Source organism: Pimephales promelas, chromosome 9 (assembly GCF_988280905.1).
Source record: "Pimephales promelas chromosome 9, fPimPro1.hap1.1, whole genome shotgun sequence".
NCBI lineage: Eukaryota > Metazoa > Chordata > Actinopteri > Cypriniformes > Leuciscidae > Pimephales > Pimephales promelas.
Window position 1 is genome coordinate 2,847,723 of NC_142777.1, and position 12,806 is coordinate 2,860,528.

Below are 12,806 nucleotides of genomic sequence, written 5' to 3' on the forward strand. Positions count from 1 at the left end.
CCCCAAAATAGCCCAAATTAATAGGCCAAAGTGTTCACCCGCTAGACTCTACATTGATCTGGTTTAGTCCTTCCATCAGTGTGAAGGCCTGTTCTCACCAATGTTTGGCACAAAAATGCACTCGGATTTTCACAAGTGATTTGTCTGGTTTTACCAAAAACGGCGGACAGACTGAATGAAAAGGGAATCCGTTTCAGTCGTATCCGACTTTTGGCGATTCAATGGGTCATCTCTTGTCATACGAGAGATTGTCCAGGAATTGTCTTGCCTATAATTATTATTTTTTTTTTTTTCTGGGGTTGATCGCCAGGTCATTGCCCAACCCTCCCCATTACCTAGCTTGGGACTTACACCTATGGACAATTTAGCATCTCCAACATCTCCATCTCTGGAGGAAACCCATGCAGACATAAAGCCACTGAGCCATAAACGCACTACACGACTTCTGATGCTTGTCAGAAGCCATGTTTCCATCCACTTGTCAATCGAATTATCTGAAATTCGGTTAAAAAACTCATGCGGATAAAGCTGGTGAAAGCGTGTTTCCATCCAACGGCTTTAAAGCGAATAAAAACCTGTACGTAATGACGTCACATGCTGTTTTGCGATCAAATTGGTATATCGAATTGATTTGAGACATTTTAAGGCGTTTCCATTTATTTTCGCACTGAATCGAACAACATTCAAGCAAACTTTTGCGAACAAAGTTTTGTTAGACAAAACGGATCGCGCCATCTACCAAAAATGATCAATATTTCACAAGTTGAAGGCTAATAATGCTTATGTGCCAGCTGATTGCGACATATGAATGGGATAATGTATGCGAGGCGGTTGTTGGTTGTATTCGCTATAACAACCGCCTCGCTATATATTATCCTGCTTATTACATATAAATCAACCAAATAAATAAATCAATCAATAATTTGACACAAAATATTGACTTAAAAACGAGTTTATTGATTTAAAAACGAGTATTGCTTCTGCTAAAGAAAATAGTCTGTTCCGTCTCTGAACTGCGTCCATGGCAACGGTGTGTTATACTAGCAGCGCCGCAGTCTGTTAACTAGAAATAACAGACCACATTATATTACAATTCAACCAAGCCACGTAAAAACAAGCTAAACTAACCTAAGAAAACAGCGACGCTATAAACATTGCTATGATGTTGACGATGCACGTAAATGCCCGACGACAGCGGAGGCGACTGTGGTGTGGGAACGAGCGCTCTGGGAGATCGTGGTTCACGGAAACCCTTTGGTTGAAGCATCTTTTTGCTTTGTCCACTTCCATCTGTCTTTGTTGACATCTGCCATGTGTGCGCAAACAGACTGGCCGGAAATGAACTCGTCTTCTGACGTGTTGCAACCATAAAAGGGCATAAAACTTAATCGCAATTCATTATTTATTCGGCAAATAACGTTTCCATCAGCTTTTATCGCATTAGCCGTATATCGATCAAGAGAAAATCCGATGAGACCGAACGTATTTCATTTGAGTCGATTTTCATGAAATTTCATCGAATTTTACTGTTTCCATAAGGCATTTTTCATTCGATATCACTTAATTCGGATAAAAACGTGTCGATGGAAACATGGCGAGAGACAAAAAAGAAGTGAAACAGTATTTACACATTTTCGGATTACTGTATTCGCTATGGCAGTGGTCGGCAACCTTGACACACTGATGGATGATCACATAAAAAAAAAATATTGCGTTTACCGATTCTTCCTCTGCGATTCACTGTTGTTTTAGGTAAAAGCAGCAGGTCTGAGCATGTGATCAAAGGCGCAAATCTTATTGGTTGGCCAGTTTAATTTGCAGTGGGATGGTAAAGTGATTGGAACAACCCAAATTACAATATCACATTGGCGGTATGCAAATGTTCATATTGGGCCGAACAGCCATCAAAATTGAAAACAAATTTTCGCTCCAAATGTATTGTAAATGTATTTACAAATGTATTGTAAGTTCAATCTCTTGGAAACGAATAGCACACCTCTCCAAAATGTATTGTGTAATTTGAGGTCACTCGTGTCTTTGCCACAAACTGTGCAGGACAAGTTATACATCAAAGTTTAAGACTGCGAATTGGAGTTATTTCAACTTACTAGCTAACAACGCAACATATGGACTACGTCTGCAGTCTGTTCCTTCAACTACTGGCACAACATTATACAAACAGGCATACACCCAGTTTGGCCCATTGTTTATTTAACCCATCCTGTGTGACAGTGGGTATTGGACTCTGTGAAATCCATCCCAACACCCCAGCAGGTGGAGCTGGCCTGGCCACTGGCACCATCAGAAGACGGCTGGCATCTAGAGGAGTCAAGGGCTCTTTTGCCCAATTAGGGCACATGGATAAGCGAGCCAATGTGCATCTATTTGTCAGCGGTGGGAAGTCTATGACAGCAGACACATGAGACAAGGTATATATTCCTGTGGGCCAAGGAAAATGTATTACCACTGCCATGTTCTGCATTAATTAGTTCCACGTGCCTACATATACACCTAGAAAATGTACAATAACAGAGTGGCAGGAGGTGTTGTATAGCTTTGCTTAGCAGCACCTGAGGTTGGCTTAATTGCCAGAGATGATCTACAGAATGAGAGGCCCTGCAATATGTTTGTGCCAGGCTTGATGACTGAAATAAGGACCACCAGCTGAGAAATGATGCCAACAGCTTGCTAGCTACGTTATGTCATATGAGCCCAGTCTATTTTAGTACGAAAGACAGACATCTGGGCTGAATCCAAAGTCATATCATATCCATCAGATACAGTAAATCAGATTAGGATTGCTGCGTCCCAAATCAAACACATCAGATTGCTCGGAAAGTTGCTTGTGGGCCGTTTCGGGAATTTGGAAGTATACGCCCAAGCACACTTTTACCAAGAGAAAGGTATCAGGTTAAAATTCCTAGCTTGCATTCCTAACTAGAAGCAAATGAATTGGGATTCAGTCAGAGTTAGCAGAAAGAGATTGCCTCAATTTGAGCCTTTGTGACCTCCCGAAGGGTTAAGTGTGTGGTGATCTCGTCTAGAAATGTTTGCCAAGGAAGCATGGCCTAGATTCACAATGATACTGTGTAGCCAGAGACGAGTAGAGGTTGTAAGGTGAACAATGTGCCATGATCACTACTACAATTCACAGATATGCAGTGGCAGCTCCACTGTAGATTCAGTGTCCGAGTATTGTTGCTTTGACTAGCACGCCTTGTTACACAAATGGGGCATACTGATATATAGTTGGCTCAAGTGGAATATCATTCCGGCCCTGTTCAAGTGTCAACACTCATTTGTAGCTCTCTAACATTTGATATCTTCAACAACAAAAAAAATGCTTCAACGAGGAACTATTTACCAACCACAACCTTCCAATCTAGGGCAAAGCATTCAGCTCATTTGCCACTTTGGCCTGCTTTGTATTCTTGTTTTATTTGAATGTTATGGCATGCTTCACAAGCCGTGTTCCCTATTGTCACAGTTGATGGGCCATTCAGAGTAAAGGAAAAACAGGCAGGCCATTGATGCAAGGTAATTGGCACCTCATGCAAAAACATGCCCTGGGCTAGAACACGGACACCTCAGTGGACTACATCTCGATCCAGAACTGAGCCCACATCCCACTGGGACTGCTTGGGCCATAAACCCAACCTCCAGACCAAGCGGAAAAGCCTCTGGAAGGACATGCTGCTTGACTGCTGGAGCCTAGTGGGTTTTTCATGGAGAGCCGCCACATTTGCGCAAGTCAGAAATTGGATTGTCTGAACCAGCCAATTGCAAAGGGAACGCAACCGCTTTGGATTGGAAGTCCAAATCCTCCCGAGGGAAGCTCCTCTACATGTGGACGTGTGCGTTACAAGTAGGGCTGGGTATTGAGACAAATTTCACAATTCGATTCGATTTCGATTCACAAGCTTGCAATTCGATTCGATTTCGATTCGATTATTTTGAATATCAGTTACAATAAATGTCAAATTTTCAAGGGAATCATGCTGTAAACTATGGGAGTCTAGTTGTAGCCTATAGACTTCATGAGCCTAATGTGAAGGTAATAATGTTTTGTAGCTATACAAACACTTAAATTACACTTTTATTTATTTTTATAATAAGAAGATTATATGAAATATAAACATTTAAATGGTGGCAGTCATAAAAACTTGCCAGATTTATTCAAATATGCATTAAATATTGAAGAACATTAAGATTATAATGCATATGTAATATGGTGTATATATTTAGCAAAATGCTCCTCTCTAGAGTTATTTTTTCGAGTTTATGTGGGTTTTCTGAGGTAAATATGACGATACATTGATTACAAGCCGTTTAACTGACGTCTTTCCACGGTTGAAACGCTGATTGAGCGAATCAATGTGACATGATACGGATTTCGATAAGTTGTACTCTATCTTTAACACACTTTCAGATGCTCATTCATGTTTATTTGGCGCTGTAACTGGTATTATTTAGCCGGAAGAGAGATCAGCGCTGCTGCTTCTCCAGAGCGATCTCACGCCACAGCGCCAAAACTCTATTTATGTTTTTGAATTTCTAAAGAAAATGGACGTAATTTGAAAATTGAGACTTTGTTTCATATCAATAGTAACAAAGGAAAAAAGATTATTGCGATTTTTTTGGATGCGCGCAGCCGCGATACATGTTTTATTCATTCAAATGAAACAGGATGACTAATCGATTCTTGAGATTTAAGAATCGATATCGGTTCGTAAAAATGAGAATCGATTAATATCGAGAAATCGATATTTATTACCCAGCCCTAGTTACAAGGCCTCTGCGTCAACTGGTATTGAAGAAAGCGTATCGATTAACACTGCCGTTAATACCACTGACTGAGTCTCTTCAAACGTGACTTGCTTCAGTTTCCATTTCAGTCGTAGACCAGTCAAACGGCCTGCGACACAGCCAAACACAAACTGAGAGCGGCACTTAGTCTGAACCAACAATGGCACAGTAGGGGCGTACAGCTGGACCATAACTCCAGCACTGAACATGTCCCTCACCTATAAGATCTATTGTCAGTTTAGGAGCATAAAAGAACAACAATAACAGGATTTGAGATAGGTTCTGGGGTTTAAGCCTTTTGCAGTAACCGGGGAAGAATACTTTCCCTATTCTAATCTCGCCAGATATCCACCCTGAGCCTAGAATATCCCAAGATAAATGCTGAAATTGAACAATGCTCTTGCTGATTGGCAACTTCTCTTGCGCGCATGCTTTCCCCCCCTCCCTCCCTCGCTAATCCTCTTACCACAACTTGTCAGCCTCTCTCTCTCTCTCTCTCTCTCTCTCTATCTAAATCCATTCGGCTGTTTTAAAAACGGTGTTGTGATACCCCATGCTTGCCTCATATGTGCTTCCATGTTGCAGAACTCCTCGCATGCTACACATGGGAGTGTCTATAACGGAAATATGTCGATTACCACTTCATGAAAAGATGTGTTTTGCACTATACAATGGCCTTCCGTTACTTGACTAGATGACACTCAATAGAACGAGGCGTCAAGCAGTACAGCCGGCTTTATGTTGCATGCAGGTCAAGCGCTGTGAGGGTTCAACCAATTTCATCTTTGAAACCATCTGCTACAAACCTTTCAGAAACGGATCCTGTGCATCTAAGTAGTGTTTTATGACATGGCTTCGATTGCGTAACATATTCTTTGTAAATAAATAACTAGGAAAATCACCCTTTCATGATGCAATGTAAAACGTTTCTCATGTGAAGGTCATAGCGATGCGTGTTGAGCAGTTTGCATTGTGTTAAAGGAGCAGTTCGTTTTTGCTGATAATTTACTCGCCCCCATATCATCCAAGACGTCCATGTCTTTCTTTCTTTAGTTGAAAAGAAATGGTTTTTGATGAAAACCTTCCAAGATTTTTTCTCCATATAATGGACTTCAATGGGAACCAAACGGTTCAAGGTCCAAAAGCTGCTCAAACTGTTCAAAGGGCTTTAAACGATTCCAGACGATGAATAAGAGTCTTATCAAGAGAAACGATCGCTCATTTCAAAACAGTTTTATAAGCTCAAATGGCTGCCTTGTTCTGTTCTGTGTGACTCGAAATCTTTTTCTGAGTCAATTCGTTCATTTAGTTCGTTGAATGAACCAAATGACACGAAAAAAGATTTGTTCATTTTGATGAACGAGGTCGAACAGAGTCACACAGAATCTTAATGAACGAATTGACTCAGAAAAAGATTCGTTCATTTTGATGAACAGAGCAAGGCGACCATTTGAGCTTATAAAACTTAAACTTTGTTATTTGTTTTTTTAAACGAGCGATCGTTTCGCTTGATAAGACCCTTATTCATCGTCTCTAATCGTTTAAAGCCCTTTGAACAGTTTGCACTCAAAGAACCGTTTGGTTCCCATTGAAATCCTGGAATGTTTTCATCAAAAACCTTCATTTCTTTTCGACTGAAGAAAGAAAGACATGGACATCTTGGGTGACATGGGGGCGAGTAAATGATCAGCAAATGTTTTTTTCAAAAGTGAACTACTCCTTTAAATCATCTGCGATCATCCTGTAATTTTGCTAAAAAAAAAAAAAAATGGCTCTATATTTGATGGCATGCCATTCTCCATTCCTCACAAGGATAAATATGTTTCATGCTGACCTCAAAGTGTGTTGTGTTGTGAATTACTCACACAACTGACCTCATTCCAATTTTTGGTATTTATATCCATCGTAAATCATATATGTACAGACATTTAGAAACCAAACTCAATATTTTAGCATATAGGTGGGTTTATACTGTTCATGAGATTTCAATATTTAAGGATATTCAAGTTCCTTTTGTATGATAAATCATTGTGTTACGTCGTCAAGCGAAACCAGTTGAGAATCACTGCACCAATCAACACAATTATGCATCTGTAGCCTCTAATATACAACAGATGAAAAAAAACTAAACAAGCACCTACACAATTCCCTCCCAGAAATCTCCCAGACATGCTAAGTATTGATGTATTGAAAACACAGTCATCCTCCACAGCCACACAAAGGACTTTGATGACTCTTTAGACCATGAGAGAAGATAAAAAGGTGCAAGAGGGAGGGCTGCATTCAAACTACAGAAAAATGAACACATAATCCAAGACATGCATCGTCTTTCGTCACCAAAGAGAATACCTTCATCTTCATCACCGTCGTTATCGGATAAATCCTCGCCCTGTTTTTTGGAATGGGTTCCTGTTAGTAAAGTGTGGGGGGGGGGGGGGGGGAATACAGAGAAGGACAGGACAGTTCAAAATAGTATGATCATCAGAACAAGAAAAATGGACAAAAAAGCTTAACAAAGAGATATTAGACAGAATTCATTCAACTGAGCAATTACACAGATCTCTTAACCCTTATGCTGCATTAGGGACATTTTTGGTCTTTTGCAGTTTAATTTCTTTGACCATTTTGGCTGTTTTAATGCAAATGGTATGAAATTTGGCAAAATTGTGACTTTTTGGATACATGTAAAAAATGTGATCCCATTTTGCAAAATATGTATAACACGCACTGTGTAGATCAAATAGTAACACTCAGCACCATAAAGACCAATTGAAACCCATTAAAACGTTGTTTAAATCCGAGACTGTCAGTAATACATGAAACATGATTTTTGCACAAACATCCTTTCATTTTGAAGCAAAAGCATTATATTTGCATTATATAGTGTATTCCACCAGATGACGTCACTACATATTTATTCCCTATGGGTGGAAATGCACCTTATTTTAGGCAATAGGCAATGTTTAATAGGTGGCCATTTTTGGTCTCTAACGCGCTAAGTGGGATTTTTTGCAAAGTGGGACTGTGATAATCCAAATCTAAAGTTTTCTCTTTGCATTTAGTTTATTGAAAATAATAGAATTTTTGTGTTTTTTCCTCTTATACAAATCGATGGTTTCGCAAACAAAACTGGTAATTAAAGGGTTAAAATCCTGAAATTGAATACATTTTTGGTAGTTATGATGAGGACTGATGCTGGTTAAAAGATTTAACTTGGTAAAAGTGGAAAATAATAATAATATATAATATTTTAGGCAATGTTTAATATGTGGCCATTTTTGGTCCTTAATGCACTCAACGGTGTTAAAAATCTAACGCAGCACAAGGGTTAAATGTACAACATGATTGCTTATATACAGAATCAAGTTCACATTGTGCTTCGATTAGAACACAACCTAATAAGAGGTTATAATTTTGAGACAGATTATTAAATTAAAGGGATAGTTCACTTTGAAATTAGTTGTTGGTATGTTTTATATGTTGATATTTTTAAGTCAAACCGTTCTTGTCTTGTCAGTCATATAATGGAGGTCTATGGTCACCACCTCAAAGAGCATGCACAGAGAAGTCCAAATTAAACATGATTTAATGACTCGTAAATGTAAGTACACATTGATGGCCTAAGACACGAAACGAGCGGTTTGTGTGAGAAAACGAACAGCCCTGCTGAAAAATCCAGCCTGGTTGGCTGGTCTTAGCTGGTTTAAGCTGGAAGTAGCTGGTTTTAGTTGGTCCCCCAGCCTGGCTTAGCTGGTCAAGCTGGTCTCCCAGCCTGACTTAGCTGAAAAAGTGTTCAAAACCCCTCTAAAACCAGCCTGATAAACCAACTATAACCAGGCTGGGAGACCAGCCAAAACCAGCCAACCAGCCTTGCCTGGTTTTAGCTGGATTTTTCAGCAGGGTATTTATATCATTTTTACCTCTTGTAACAACAGCCACGTCCAAGTGATCTGAGGTTTGCACCGGAAAGTGCCGGAAGTGAGTCATTAAATCATGTTTAATTTGGACTTCTCTGTGCATGCTCTTTGAGGTGGTGACCATAGACCTGCATTATATGACTGACAGACAAGAACCGTTTGACCTAAAAATATCAAAATTGAAATTACTGTAGAAACAAAGACACCTACATCTTGGATGCCTTTGAGGTAAGCTAAAACATACCAAAAATTAATTTCAAAAAAGTGAACTATCCCTTTAATAGGAGAGCTTTCAAAATAACAAAAAAAAAAAAACAATCAGTTGTGTTCAACCCTCTTATTAAGTCTGTTCTTGATATTACAAATCATACATACAGTTTTTTTTTTTTTTCAAACAATTTAGTAGTACAATACAATGAGTGCTGCAGTTTCATTCAAACAAATGACATACTTTTCAGAGGGTCAAGAGCTTAACACACTATAAATAAAACCATTACAAAGCATTAACACGACAAGCCACAATTTGTAAAGATAGAGAAACCGTCATTATTATTCACGTCCGTTTTAAAACGGCTTAATATAGATTTGACTCTGCTTTTCCAAGCGTAATCATTTCATCATTAGTGTTCATTTCAAGTACACGGATGCAACTAATCACATCACCACATCATTGTTTGTACAGATACAGTTGGATAAATCAGCATTCGTTCATCTGCATGTTTAGCTACAGTGTTATCAAAAACCCTATCTCTAAAATCTGTCGGGTCAATCGGAAAGCTGTTCCAGGAACTTGTCCTGCTTGACCAAATCCTGGTCACCCAATAATTCATGCCTCAAATCAGTGGGACAAGAGAGGCCTCAAATTCATGCCTCAAATCAATCAGACAAGAGAGGTCAGTCTTTGTATGCACGCTGTTCTTTTAAGAAGCGCAGAGTTTAATGCTTGGAAAGACCTGTCTGGTGTGTGTGTTGTAGCGCACTAGGTGTGTGACGTTACACTGTTAGGTTAAGTTGAATGAATGTATTGTTTGAGAGAGGTGGCAGCTGTGATACCCGAGGCGAGAGAGCTCTGTCACTTCAAATGTCCTTTATAGTGAGTCTGGATTTAATGGCATCATGTTGCAGTTCCCATAAACTGGATTATTTTTCATTGAGAGTATTCGCAGTCCAAACGACTCTGCATTAATATATGGCTGACGTTAAAAACCCGTCGGCGTAAATCACATAAATAATGCAAAATCCCTGGATTTATCAACCATCAATAACATCAATGAATGATGAAATGAATGAAAGCTGTACTTTATGGAAGCTTGATTCTCAAATAGAATAAAAAAGGTAATTGCGACAATCCCACATGTCTGACTTTTTATCTCAGAATTGTGAGATATAAACTCGCAATTGCAAAAAAAAAAGTTAGAATTGCATGTTTATATCTCGCAATTCTGACTTTATATCACACAATTCTGACTTTATATCTCGCAATTCTGACTTTATATCTCGCAATTCTGACTTTATATCTCGCAATTCTGACTTTATCTCGCAATTCTGACTTTATATCACGCAATTCTGACTTTATATCTCGCAATTCTGACTTTATATCACGCAATTCTGACTTTATCTCGCAATTCTGACTTTATATCACGCAATTCTGACTTTATCTCGCAATTCTGACTTTATATCACGCAATTCTGACTTTATATCTCGCAATTCTGACTTTATATCACGCAATTCTGACTTTATCTCGCAATTCTGACTTTATATCTCGCAATTCTGACTTTATATCTCGCAATTCTGACTTTATATCTCGCAATTCTGACTTTATCTCGCAATTCTGACTTTATCTCGCAATTCTGACTTTATATCTCGCAATTCTGACTTTATCTCGCAATTCTGACTTTATATCACGCAATTCTGACTTTATCTCGCAATTCTGACTTTATATCTCGCAATTCTGACTTTATATCTCGCAATTCTGACTTTATATCACGCAATTCTGACTTTATATCTCGCAATTCTGACTTTATATCTCGCAATTCTGACTTTATATCTCGCAATTCTGACTTTATCTCGCAATTCTGACTTTATATCACGCAATTCTGACTTTATCTCGCAATTCTGACTTTATCTCGCAATTCTGACTTTATATCTCGCAATTCTGACTTTATATCTCGCAATTCTGACTTTATATCTCGCAATTCTGACTTTATATCTCGCAATTCTGACTTTATATCTCTCAATTCTGACTTTATATCACGCAATTCTGACTTTATATCACGCAATTCTGACTTTATATCTCGCAATTCTGACTTTATATCTCGCAATTCTGACTTTATATCTCGCAATTCTGACTTTATCTCGCAATTCTGACTTTATATCTCGCAATTCTGACTTTATCTCGCAATTCTGACTTTATATCACGCAATTCTGACTTTATATCTCGCAATTCTGACTTTATATCTCGCATTTCTGACTTTATATCTCGCAATTCTGACTTTATCTCGCAATTCTGACTTTATATCTCGCAATTCTGACTTTATCTCGCAATTCTGACTTTATATCTCGCAATTCTGACTTTATCTCGCAATTCTGACTTTATATCTCGCAATTCTGACTTTATATCACGCAATTCTGACTTTATATCTCGCAATTCTGACTTTATATCTCGCATTTCTGACTATATCTCGCAATTCTGACTTTATATCACGCAATTCTGACTTTATATCACGCAATTCTGACTTTATATCTCGCATTTCTGACTTTATATCTCACAATTCTGACTTTATATCTCACAATTCTGACTTTATATCTCGCAATTCTGACTTTATATCACGAAATTGTGACTTTATATCTCGCAATTCTGACTTTATATCACACAATTCTGACTTTATATCTCACAATTCTGACTTTATATCTCGCAATTCTGACTTTATATCTCGCATTTCTGACTTTATATCTCACAATTCTGACTTTATATCTCACAATTCTGACTTTATATCTCGCAATTCTGACTTTATATCACGAAATTCTGACTTTATATCTCACAATTCTGACTTTATATCTCACAATTCTGACTTTATATCTCGCAATTCTGACTTTATATCTCGCAATTACGACTTTATATCTCGCAATTACGACTTTATATCACGCAATTCTGACTTTATATCTCGCAAATCTGACTTTATATCTCGCATTTCTGACTATATCTCGCAATTCTGACTTTATATCTCACAATTCTGACTTTATATCACGCAATTCTGACTTTATATCTCACAATTCTGACTTTATATCACGCAATTCTGACTTTATATCACGCAATTCTGACTTTATATCTCGCATTTCTGACTTTATATCTCACAATTCTGACTTTATATCTCACAATTCTGACTTTATATCTCGCAATTCTGACTTTATATCACGAAATTGTGACTTTATATCTCACAATTCTGACTTTATATCACGCAATTACGACTTTATATCAAGCAATTCTGACTTTATATCACGAAATTGTGACTTTATATCACGCAATTACGACTTTATATCAAGCAATTCTGACTTTATATCACGCAATTCTGACTTTATATCTCGCAATTCTGACTTTATATCTCGCATTTCTGACTATATCTCGCAATTCTGACTTTATATCTCACAATTCTGACTTTATATCACCCAATTCTGACTTTATCTCGCAATTCTGACTTTATATTTATACTTTATATATAATGTTTATATATAAAGTATATAATTTGTACAACAAATGTATAGTTAATATCACGTAATGCATAACTAACGCATTTATTGTACCATAACTTAAGATTTGACGAACAACTAATCAGTAATTACACAGATTTAAATATTACAGGACTAAATGTTGAGAAGAACATTATAAAAGAAATTTTTGGGTCTTTTTGACCATGTTTGTTCATCAGTCATCAGACTACACTATTCGCTCTGACACTGCATTTACTTTTCATTTTGCTTTCTTGTATCAACAGTATTTCATTTGTATTGTCATTAAAACATGCATGTTCAAGAACCATTGAGAGAAATGAATGTCATGTGAATAATTCGTTTCAAATGCAACTG

General features: G+C 37.7%; 1 protein-coding gene across 6 annotated transcripts in view; it reads right to left on the reverse strand.

The window, feature by feature from the left end:
* Nucleotides 1–12,806, reverse strand: part of nlgn3a (neuroligin 3a) — a 278,376-nt gene that overhangs the window by 160,026 nt on the left and 105,544 nt on the right. For 5 of the 6 annotated variants that reach the window (XM_089134683.1, XM_039694166.2, XM_039694169.2 and 2 more), the window contains one exon: nt 7,156–7,215. The exons of the other annotated variant lie outside the window; for it this stretch is intronic. In XM_089134683.1, the coding sequence (XP_088990809.1) occupies nt 7,156–7,215 (60 nt within the window). The remainder of the gene's footprint in view (nt 1–7,155; nt 7,216–12,806) is intronic. 6 annotated transcript variants of the gene reach the window in all.